We start from the raw sequence: 12,155 nt of genomic DNA on the forward strand, positions 1-12,155 counted from the left end.
TATAATTTTTTTTTAAAACATTAGATTATTTTTACAAGAAATAAAAAGCTATATAAAAATATTTTTTACAAATAACAGTTACAAAAGATTTCTTAAAAAACCTTTGAAATTCACTGAAAAAACCATAGGTTTCAGGGATGTTATAGTTAGAAATTAGCATTTAAAAAAACCTTTGAAATTCACTGAAAAACAAACATAAGTTTCAGGCACATTATAGTTAGAAATTAGCATTTAAAAAACCTTAGAAATTCAATGAAAAAACCATAGGTTTCAGGCACGTTATAGTTAGTTGGACATTTCACTCGTACAAAACCAGAGAAATTCTGCCGTTATAGTTAGTTCAGCTAACTATAACTCGTGCCCCCGCAATGCACTGCTGATGACGTCACATATTACATCACTCATGACATGGTCAGTGACATCACTGATGACATCTCAAATGACATCACTGATGACATCACTGATGACATCATCCACTTGATAATGTGATGCACCTCCTCATACCCTAATATAACCTTTGATAAACCCACTCTAAACTACAGTGTACCATTTTCGAAACCATAGACACACCAATACCAGTTAGTACAAACCCACCCACTTATTCCTAGGTCTACACACACATCCACTCATTCAACCATACAGTCACTCATACATGCAGTCAACCATCAATACGGCACTATCATATGCACTCACATATTTATACAGACACTCACACACCACTACTCATCCATAGAGTTACTCACACACCTAGTCAGTCATGCAAAGAATCAATCACACTCCCATTTACTCACCTCTACAGTTACACACACCACTTCATTTATTCAAACATATACTAACACATACTTACACTCTTATACAATAACTAATACAAGCACACAGTCATCCATACAGCCACTCTCACAATCACTCACTCTCACATATAGTCATTTATATACTCCAACACTTACATATACTGCCTTTCAAATATGCAGTTACTCACACATGTACCACTGAGGCATCCATTCACTCACCAACACACCCATACACATACTCACCCACCCATACAGCCCTACACAGATGCACTCTTGAACCCATACACCCAGTGAATCACCCACTCACACATCTACACACAGAGTCACACCCCCACCCACCCACACAGACACTCAGGCACCCATACAGATAATCAGACAACCAATCAATAACCCATAGAGACCCTCATGTAGCTACTCACCAACCCATTCAACCGCTTACACACCAACTGACAAACTAGAATGTCTGAATGTCTGTATAAATCACTAACCTATGCATTCAGTAAGACACATTTAATTACTCACTTATACAGTCAGTCACGCACCTATTAAATTATCCATTCAGACACTTATACACCCACTCATTCTTCAATACACCTTGGCCTATATATATATATATTTATATATATATATATATATATATATATATATATATATATATATATATATATATATAAAACATATTTCATCTTTACAGAAACACAGAGTCACTGGATGATGTCATCAGTGATGTCTTCAGTGATGTCATTTGAGATGTCATTAGTGATGTCACTGACCGTGTCATGAATTATGTAAAATGTGACGTCATCAGCAATGCATTGAGGGGGCGCAAGTTATAGTTAGCTGAACTAACTATAACGGCGAAATTTCTCTGGTTTTATACAAATGAAATGTCCAACTAACTATAACGTGCCTGAAACCTATGTTTTTTTCATTGAATATATATATTATACATATAGATACACAAATATATATATATAGATCTACATATATATATAGACAGGAAGACACAGAAGTCTGGGGATGTGTAAAGTACACAAAGAACATGAAAGAGACAGAAATTTAAAGGAAATGTAGCATAATCTAACTAGGTAAATTTACTGGATTTTTTCCACTGTTAGGAAGCAGGTAGCCAAAGAAAAAGATAAAACAAACTTTGTTAATAGTAAAGCTGGAAAATAATTGCACACTATTCCATTTTAATCATGAGAAAGTGTATTTATAAAAAGAAAATAGACAATAAAAACACGAATGAAAAAAATCTAGGTGAAATTATCAACAGTAGCAAAAAACTGCCAACACTGAAAAAAGGCAAAACTTACAAATAGCACATAGTTGCTTGCCGTTTATATCTTTGAAAATACTCAAAATCAAATTATAGGTTGTTTTCATATTTCTTACTGTGTGCACATATTGACACACTTATCCCACCTGGCAATATAGCAGTATAAAAAAAACTATACAACTATATGGCTCTGAACAGTAGGTACAGGTTTTAAGTTGAGCCTGCTTGAAAGCAGCACTGTGAAAACTTGCATCTACCCTTAAAATCATCTAGCTACATTGTAACATGGAGGGTTTGTTGTTCTGCCAGTCCTTTCAAGAATCTACTAGTAGAAAAATACTAGGTATCAAATTGTTCTTCTCGCAAAACTTTTGGCAAATAACTCACGACAAGTGTGCTTGCTGGTTTCATAATGGCTCTACAGAAAAGCATAAATTATTGGGTTTAGCAGTCCAACAGTTCCGCAGTTGTACAGAATTCTTCTACGCATGAATACGCAGGACCCTGTTTGACATTCGCGTGCCTGGCTTGTGCTAGTTTTTTCAGGCAGTGCTTTTGATCACACCGTATGATTACTCTTCCACTTCCTTCAGATTATATTTACATCTTTGACAGGATTGTGTGCTAGAATGTCATGCATGGAAATATATTCTAACATAAATATTGTGTCCTAAATATCTTCTACACAAATATTTTTTGTAGAAGATATTTAGGCAGAGGCGGCTCCTCTGCAATGGTGGAGGAGTGTTGCCCCACTGGCTCATCCAGCAGCTGAAAAATAAAACAATATTGTTTTATTTTTCGGCTGCTGGCTGAGCCAGCATGTGTGGGGCTGGGCCGGGCCGGGCCAAGGGAGGGGGGCAGAGTGATGTGCACTACTAACTGTGCATGTCTGCTTGGCCAGCCGTTTTAACAGACATGCACAGTTTCGCCCACCTGGCTGTATGGTACAGCTGGGTTGGAGAAATAGCACAGACTCGCTGTCCTGAGCGAAGCGTCAAACCAGCCCACTCGCCAATCCCCGTGCTCCTCTCACGCAGCATGAGAGCAGCGCGTAGATTGGATGGGGAGTCTACTGCTGTCCCATTGTGTGCCAGGACCAGGAAGCAGAGAAGATCCAAGGTGCGAGATAGCAGAAGCAGCATGAGGTAAGTTTTATTTAAAATTTTTGTATTCTCCCCCGCACTTCCCTCATCTAGCGCTCCCACCCCTGCGCCCCCTCCAGCGCTTCACCACTGCTAATATGCATCGGCTGCCACTGTGTTTAGGACACAATGTTTATGTCAGATGATATTCTGACAATGATATTCTGTTACCAAACCCTTTGGCGGTAACATTGCAATTGTGCCAGTTGCATATTGTGCATCTCTTGCCATCTCCTCTACCCATTTGCTGCTACTACCCATGTAAGGAATGTGGTGTTAAAATCTGAGAGTAGAACTGCTGTTCGCAGATGCCTCGTAATACGGTTCACTGACGGAATACCGACCACAAAAATATAGATGTTAAAAAAATTTAGATAAAATATAGAATGCAAAAATATCGACTCCCTGCTGTTGCATTTACTTGAGTGGGAATAGTACATTTTACCCCTCCGCAATCCAGCGCTTTCCCTACTGTAGCACTGACTGGAGTGGGAATAGTAAAGTTTACCCCTCCGCAATCCAGCGCTTTTCCTACTGTTGCACTGACTGGAGTGGGAATAGCACATTTTACCCCTCCGCAATCCAACACTTTCCCTACTGTTGCACTCACTGGAGTGGGAATAGTAATTTTTACCCCTCAGCTATCTAACACTTTCCCTACTGTTGCACTCACTGGAGAGGGAATAGTAATTTTTACCCCTCCGCTTTCACACACTTTCCCTACTGTTGCACTCACTGAAGTGGGAATAGTAATTTTTACCCCACCGCTATCCATCACTTTCCCTACTGTTGCACTCACTGGAGTTGGCATAGCAATTTTTTACCCCTCCGCTATCTAACACTTTCCTTACTGGTGCACTCACTGGAGTTGGAATAGTAATTTTTACCCCTCCGCTATCCAACACTTTCCCTACTGTTGCACTCACTGGAGTTGGAATAGCAAATTTACCCCTCCGCTGGAGTGGGAAATTTAAGTTTGAAGATTTTTAAATAGTTTAAAGTTTCAATTTATAATAGAATGTTTTTTTATTAGACTTTATGTCATTGGTTCACACACACACACACACAAATATATTTTTTTGTAAATTTTTTTGTAAATTTTTATACAAGTTTAAAATTACTACATTAATTAAAATAATAGTTTATTAATTGTTTTAAAGGAAAGATATATGAATTATTATGTATGTGTGTTTAACTTTTTTTTAATTAAGTTTATTTATTATATTTTCTTACATTTATATTAAATCTACTTTATTTTTTTATATGAATTTTATTATTTAACATATGTAATTATTTAATATTTATTACTATTTTATATATATATATATATATATATATATATATATATATATATATATATATATATATATATATATATATATAATTCGATATTTTGTACAACTATATTTTTTACATTGATATTTTGTTATCGATATTTTTGCACCTGTTTAAGTATAGGGAGTAGATATTTTTGCATTCTATACCTTTACATTGATATTTTTTACTTCTATATTTTAAACTTCGATATTTTGTCAGTGAAGGGAGAAGCCACACCTCCTCTAGGGATTAGGTTTTATCTTAACCCCAGTTTCATGACTACATAGTTAATCATAAAAGGATGAACATGTATATTTTGTAGGGGTGGGCGGAATTTGCGTAGTCGCGCTATGCAAAGCTCCGTGAAGCGGTAAAAAATCTCTGCGAGCAAGCAAAAGTTCTGCGAACACGTGGAATTGCTTGTTCCGCCCGTTCAAGATGCTTTTTTCCTGTTCGCGAACGTTGTTTGCTAGCTCTGGGAGAAATATCTCGCGAACACGCATTTTGAAAGCGCGAACAAGCAAAAAATTCTGCGAAGCAGCGGATCGCAGAATTTTGGGCAATTCCGCGTTCTTCACAGAACGTGAAATTACCCAAATTCCGCAAATTCCGCGAGCGGAACGGAATTTGCTGCCTAGGCCTAATATTATCAAGCCTTGTGAAAGTCCTAGGCCACTTTGTCGCGAAAGGGCTAACGCATGCCAATAAACCAATGAACTTGTTACACGGTTAATTATATGGGTATATAGTAATTGAATTATATTCACACATAATGCCATTGTCTTAATGAATGTAAAAGATCATGAGCTTCTTATAGATTAGGTTTTTTCAAAGAGAGCTCAAGTGGTCTGTGTCAGCAAGAATATCCTGTACCAAAAAAATAAAAATAGAATTGACATAAGACACCCTGGTGGAAGGCTACTCTAAGTAGCACCGTAGTTATGCCCAGACTGGACTACTATTATGACCTTTATCTGGGTGTGGCTAAACACATTCTCTAAACTCCTTATTCATGAGAATATGGGGGTCTGTTCTGTATGAGCTGAGGTCTGTAGAGAAGAGATCACATGATGAACGCTAGGCTCCTCCAACACTTTGAATCAATTTTAAGTGTCTCTGTGTATGGCACAGATCAACTGCTAACTCATGAATATCAGCAATTTAAGATCACAGCCTAGCACACCTTTAGCTACCTATACACAGATGATTTGGTCCAATATCTTTTAAAGCTATTCATCAATTAGCTATGAGCTTGTGGTTTCTGGCAGTGATGTGCCCTTGCACATTCATTGCAGCATCAAAAGCACGTTCCTGTCTTTAAACATAAATTGAAAACCCCTCTTTCTTAACCCTTTTCTAAACTTTCTGGCAGTGATCATTTAGACCAGTGCCTTGAAACAACGTTTCCTTGTTTTTAGCAAGAAACAAATGCCCTAGTCACTCAGGGCAGCATCTGGACAAATTCTTGATGCTACTTTCAGCTCTGGTTGGCCTGATCTTCACAGACTTGGTCTGCATGAGATAACGGTGACCCTTCCAGTAGCTATGATGCTGCCGACAAGTGTACATCAAGCAGGTAGTTCTTTCAGAAAGGAGTCCCAAGGAAGAAAAAGCCACAAAGTCAAAAAGAAACCTGTTGTTTGTGGAAGAGGCCTTAGAAGAGAACTGGTTCAAGGTATTGGTGCACTGCTGAGGAAAAACCGATGACAAGAAAGGAGGCGGTGAGATCTATAGGCTGGCAGAGACGAACATGGAGGGATGAAACAGGCATGATTTCAGGAGAAAAGTCACCACAAAAAGAACCAGAGGCAAGGAACACAAAATACGCTATTCAATGGGTTGCGAGGCTTGGAGCAGATGGATTTCCTCCTTTTTATAGGGGAAAAGCTGTTACATGGAGAATCTGTGTCTTGTCATCGTAGACTGGAAAAAGGGCAATAATGAAGAATTTCATGGCTGCCATCTCGGAACAGGTACCTCTTAAGTCCCAGAAGGCATCGCAAAAGGAGGAAGGAGACCCAGGATGAAGATGCTTCCGGCCACTCCCAAAGGAGAGGAGCGATGTGACCAAATATTGTACTGGTGGGCCGATCACCGCAGGGTAAGTTTTGAATGCAGGAATCTGTTGGCCCTTCCTCTCCCACCAAAGATGCAGCATGCCCGCCCGAGAAATACTTGGGAAGAGGGCAGCGTTTAGACGCGAGTCGCAGCAGGAGTACGACACCTATCGCATCTCCAAGAATATATATGTGGAAAGGGGTGGTAACATTGTTGATCGTTTGCAGCTAGGATGTCAACAATTCTAAAATGATGGTCAGTGCTTGATTCTTTATTACGTGCATTTTAGGGTTTACTATGGAACAGTGTCGCAATTTGTTTAAAAAAAAGCTAACACCATTTTTTGAGAGATAACCACATCTGTAAAGCTTTTAGTAGCATGCAGTGCTAATTTTCCTTCCTCTTAATGGCATTACTGGTAATGTATAAGTGCGGTTTTGACTAATAGGTACATTATCTGACTCAAGTCTGTGAAAACACTTGGGATAGTTTTAGCTAACAACAATTAGAAAATGTATTTTTGCAAATGCCTCAAATTAATATTATGTGAGTCATGTATGGGGAATAGAGAATTGCTTGCATTCCCGATAACCAAAATGGAAGTCAAAAGACAAAGTCCTATGCTGTAATGAACATTTAATGGAAACATGACAAACAGTATGTTTGTGACAGCGCATTGATATATTTAGTACATACCTTTCCTTTTTTAATACACATGTTTATTGTGTCGAGCAGGTCTGCACGATTTTTGTCACTTTTTGGTAATTCTGTAAGTTCCTTTCCAATCAGCTCTCCTTTATGATATCCCATCATCCTTTCAAAGGCTGGATTTACATACTAAATAGAGAAAAAATTATTTGAGATTAAAAACTGGGAAAGAGTCATCATTACATGTTAATAATATTATCAATTCAATTACGTGTTTGCTCATTTACATAAAAGAACAGTTGTTAGGTGGTATACCCCTTGACAACCATAGTGAATATGCAAACCATTATCATTAAAGAGTCTATGGATTCTAGGACCATATGAATAAAGCATGTTTGCAGTCAGAAGTGTCCTGATTTGCAGAATCATGATATTTGCGACCGCAAAAATGTTCTTTTAAATGTGCACAAGCACAAATTGCAATTCGATAACATGTTACTGAATCGCAATTTGTGTTAGCGATACTGTATTTCGAAGGGGTTTATTTACAGCGTCCCTTCCAAATATCGAATTGCAGAGCTATGTATGAATGTTTTGCAACCGAATTACGGGTTCAAATCATTAGTTTTCTACCGATAAATTGAAGGGGTGGTACACATTCGCAAATGAGAACGGGTCCCCAATTAACTTCTTCCCCTTTCAGAATGCACAAGCCACTGCAGACTCTTAAAAAATGAAACTTCAAAGTTTAATTTTCTCTTTTTAAATGCATCCTGTTTTCCTTTAAGGAAAATGGGCAAAATCTTTTTTTTAAGTTCGCTTTATTAAAAATGTAATCACCGACATGGTGATGGCTAAGATTCACAAGTTGCGACCTGCCTAATTAATATTCATGAGGTAGGTCAATTTACGACCCACTAGCTATAACTATTTAAAAGATGTAAGAATTGGAATTAGGAAATCACAATTCTAGATTTTTGTACATCTGGCCCGTACAGTGGGACAGGCACCATATGTGCCGGCCACAGGGTGCAAGGTTTTCCCCAACCACCTCTTTTTTCAATGGGAGCCTGTGTTCTTGTTCGGAACACAGGCTCCCGTTGAAGTCAATGCGAGTCCAACTGAACGATGTTCTGCAGCATCGTAATCAGTCGGTCGGACTCCCCAAAACCGAGTCGGTCAGAAACGATTCCGAGACTGAGTCGGTTGGAAGAATTTCCGACCTACATCATAATCGGCCCCATAGTTTAAACCTGGATTGTGAACACCAGTCTGGGAAACACAAAAACGCTTTTGCATAAGGTTAACAAACCACTGGGCCACATGCTGTACAACTGCCGGCGAAAAGAACTGTGATTAAAGCAAATATTGAACATTACAATACTCTGGTGAGGTTCAACATAGATTGCAAAAAGCATATTTGGAACACAACACCTTTAGGAATGAAATCAGGTAATGACCATAGCTGACATATCTTATGTGTTTGAAAACCACCTATATATAAACAAACCTGGAAAAACTACTCTCAGACCAGGAATTACATTTAAGAGATTCTGTGACTCAGTTTTTGGTTTGAAGAATGTTTTGAGATCTAAGCTTCCGGAATCACATTACCTTTTTCTAGCAGCCTAGAAGACTTAAAGCTTGGCACTCTCGCACATCTCTGACAAGTGACCTCACCCTGCAGCATGCAAAACTCTTGTGTTTGACCCAGTGATGTTTAACATCCAAGCATCTAAGTATTCCCTTGCCCCCTAAGGCTTCCTAGGAATGTAATACAGTTAAAGCCTGCAGTAGTTTTGTGAAAGAAGAAGTCTTCCTCCCGCTCAAAATTCAAAGTTTACACGACCTCCTATCTGAATTTGTGTATTATCCTTAGGGCATCAAGAAACCTACACATCAATCCCTAGGCACTAGATAGCGTTCGAATGACTACCTTGAATAAAGAAAAGCCTGTGCCTTGACCACTTCCTCCTCCACTTGCTCGAGGACCCAAAAGCACAGCATCTTGTAGAGAGTAAACCATATCCAAGAATACCAAGAGTGGCAGACAATGAGGCTCAGCATCTGAAACAACCTGATGTAAGACTGAGAGTGAGTAGGTGCAGGGGCACTCAATCCTTCGATATATGCATGGAGGGTGGCTGCCAGTGAGGAACGTCAGTACTGGAGGGATGTCCTTCCTAAATGCCTACTAGTGGGCCCTATTATCTCACATGTCCCCAAAGGCTCACAAACCAGCAGCCATCACCGCTCGTAGTCCCCCTCAAACCTAGAGGCAGATCACTCATAGCAATCGTAACATCTTCATTATTTGCACACTTAGCAAAGATTTTCTTCTTGTTTTGTTTGTACATTTGTCAATGAAGTCCTAATATTTTTCTTCTGTATGAAAATATGCAACGATCACAATATATGCTAATGCAAAAAATGTATAGGTATGTGCAAAGAAGAATTATTTGATGATCAATCGATTTGTCTCCCTTTGATCCTGATAGTAATAAAAATCATCACTCAGACGTGGACTTCTTTTCGGTATAAAAGCACATCAGCGCGTACGTTTACTACAAGCCGACATTATGTCATTGGTCACTTTTGACCAGTCCACACTGCCGACTGAGGGCCTCATTTATGAAAAGTGACGCATTGCTACGAGAAAACAGCAATGCGTCACTTTTCATTGCGCCCTCCTTGCGACGCCAATGATGCGTCATATTTATAGTATGACGCATCATGGCGCAAGGAGTTACAGATACGTCAGTATTTCTGACGTATCTGTAGGCGCAAAAATGACGCATTGCTGGGGTGTGTCACAAAAGTGACGCAACTCTAGCAATGGGTCATTACACATGGGCAAGTCCCATGTTAAATGTGCCTGCGTCAGTCTTACGCCTGCCATGAGGCAGGCGTAAGATATTGATGCATTTGCGTCCTAGAAGTGGCGCAGTGAAATCTTATAGATTTCACTGCGTCACTTCTATGACCCTTTCTTGCGTCGGAACGCCCTGGCGCAGATTTAATGTGGCGCAGGGGTTTACAAAGTGATGCATTTTTTACACTGCTGGTGCATCACAAAAAGTGACGCACCGGTGGCGTAAAAGTGACGCAAGGCCTCATAAATAAGGCCCTGAATATTCAATATATTAGTAAACTGTGCACCCTGAAGTTGATGCTTTATGAGTCTTTTTGTCCTAACTTGTGTAGAATAACCTCGAAGTACAAACTGAAGGAAATTTTCTTCTCAAAGGCGGCATATGATCGCCAGGAAGGAAATCTGCAGGAGAAATCAGTGATGCCATATCTCCAATTACCACCTATAATTGTGGTAGATTTCTCCTACTTATATAACATTGGAAATAGACAACACAGATTTCTCTTGCTGAGATTCCACCTAAACTTAATTACACTGATGTTAGGTTATCCTTTCAAGAAGGTATAGTGGCTCTGACCTGTCTGCATGCCCTTGTGATAGGGAGTCGGTGCAGTCAGACCTTCATATCTTTTTTTCCTGTGGGCTCTACAAGAAGGAAAGAGATAGAGTTATCCTCCCAATCCTAAAGAAGCTAAAGTATAGGCAATGCCGCCCGGCATTATTGTATATAAATCAACTCGGGGATCCAAATACCTGTTTTGCGACAGCCTCTTTCTTGCTAGCCTGTCTAAGAATAAGAAAAAATATGGCTCTCACTTCACATGAAACATGTTAAGTTAGTTAATTTTAATGGCTAACTATGTATGGGCTATTTTATGACCATGTGTGAATGATTGATTGTCACGTTGTTTCTATTATTGAAATTGTTATCTAATATGCCTTCATATCTTCAAGTGGTTTTTAAAGGACTTAGTTGATGTGATTCTTTTTTAACTTTTCTAATTAATTTTTAAGATTCTAACGATTCTAACGATAATATGGTTTTAATGTATGTATATCCTTTTGTACTTTTATGCTCAGTAGATTACAAAACAGACCGAATAAAGTAATTCTATGTCTAAGAGTCTTTTTGTTGCGGGTGGATCGCAGAAATTTGTTGCTATCAGAAACGGTACAATTACCTTAGTGGGCTTAGATAACACTTTCATTAACGCCCTCAAAAATATTTCTTACAAGAAACCTGTTTCCATGCAATCAAGGCCACTTAGATAAATACTTCAAATCAGTACTATAAACATAAACAACATAAACAACAGGTGTCTTTACATACCTGAATGACATGGTCTTCGCTTGTTATTTCTATGGCTTCAGGGCAATGATCCAGCGCAGTAAATACAGAATTGCATGCCCTGCAGAGAGCAAATGAGACCTGATAAATGCAGCAGATGTTGGGGTCTCTGATGGAACACTGCACACAAATAGCATTTGATTTGAATCTCAAAGCATTGAAAACAGACATGAATATGACAATCACTGTGCCTGGAGTCCCAAAATGTGCCCCTGAAAATCTCACTTGTCAAGACCAACCACTGCAAGCAGGCATTTACCATGAACAGGGTACATAGAAGAGGATTTAAATGCAGATAACAAAATACAACAAACTGGCTTTTAAAGGCAAGGCTTCTTAAATATATTTACTTATGAGAGGAGTGTTATGCAGCATTTTCATGTGGCGTTCTGGTCACTTCGGGTCACGTGGTTATTTATATATGGTATATCGCTAGTCTAATGTTCATTTGACAACTGCGTTAGAATACGAGAGCCAATTATAATGTTAATATCAGTGCGTTCCTTGTGGTTAATATTTTCTGGGCAGGTTTTGTGGCATTGGGGTTTATGAAGGAGGTTAGTACAGGGATTAAAATGTAGCAAGCCTCTATACTGCGCCCGTCAAGTAGACACACATTTCAGTGGAACTTTCCAACTAGATTAGCATGCAAAATACTTTTAATAATCATGTTCTGTGTAGGTACATCTCAGAA

General features: G+C 38.9%; 1 protein-coding gene across 1 annotated transcript in view; it reads right to left on the reverse strand.

Moving 5' to 3' along the window:
• Nucleotides 1–12,155, reverse strand: part of PDE8B (phosphodiesterase 8B) — a 977,294-nt gene that overhangs the window by 334,666 nt on the left and 630,473 nt on the right. Inside the window, exons 7-8 of the mRNA XM_085632271.1 lie at nucleotides 11,444–11,522; nucleotides 7,290–7,430 (exon numbers count right to left, since the gene is read on the reverse strand). Of these exons, the coding sequence (XP_085488397.1) occupies nucleotides 7,290–7,430; nucleotides 11,444–11,522 (220 nt within the window). The remainder of the gene's footprint in view (nucleotides 1–7,289; nucleotides 7,431–11,443; nucleotides 11,523–12,155) is intronic.

The sequence above is a fragment of the Triturus cristatus genome, chromosome 2_1 (genome assembly GCF_964204655.1).
Source record: "Triturus cristatus chromosome 2_1, aTriCri1.1, whole genome shotgun sequence".
Taxonomy (NCBI): Eukaryota; Metazoa; Chordata; class Amphibia; order Caudata; family Salamandridae; genus Triturus; species Triturus cristatus.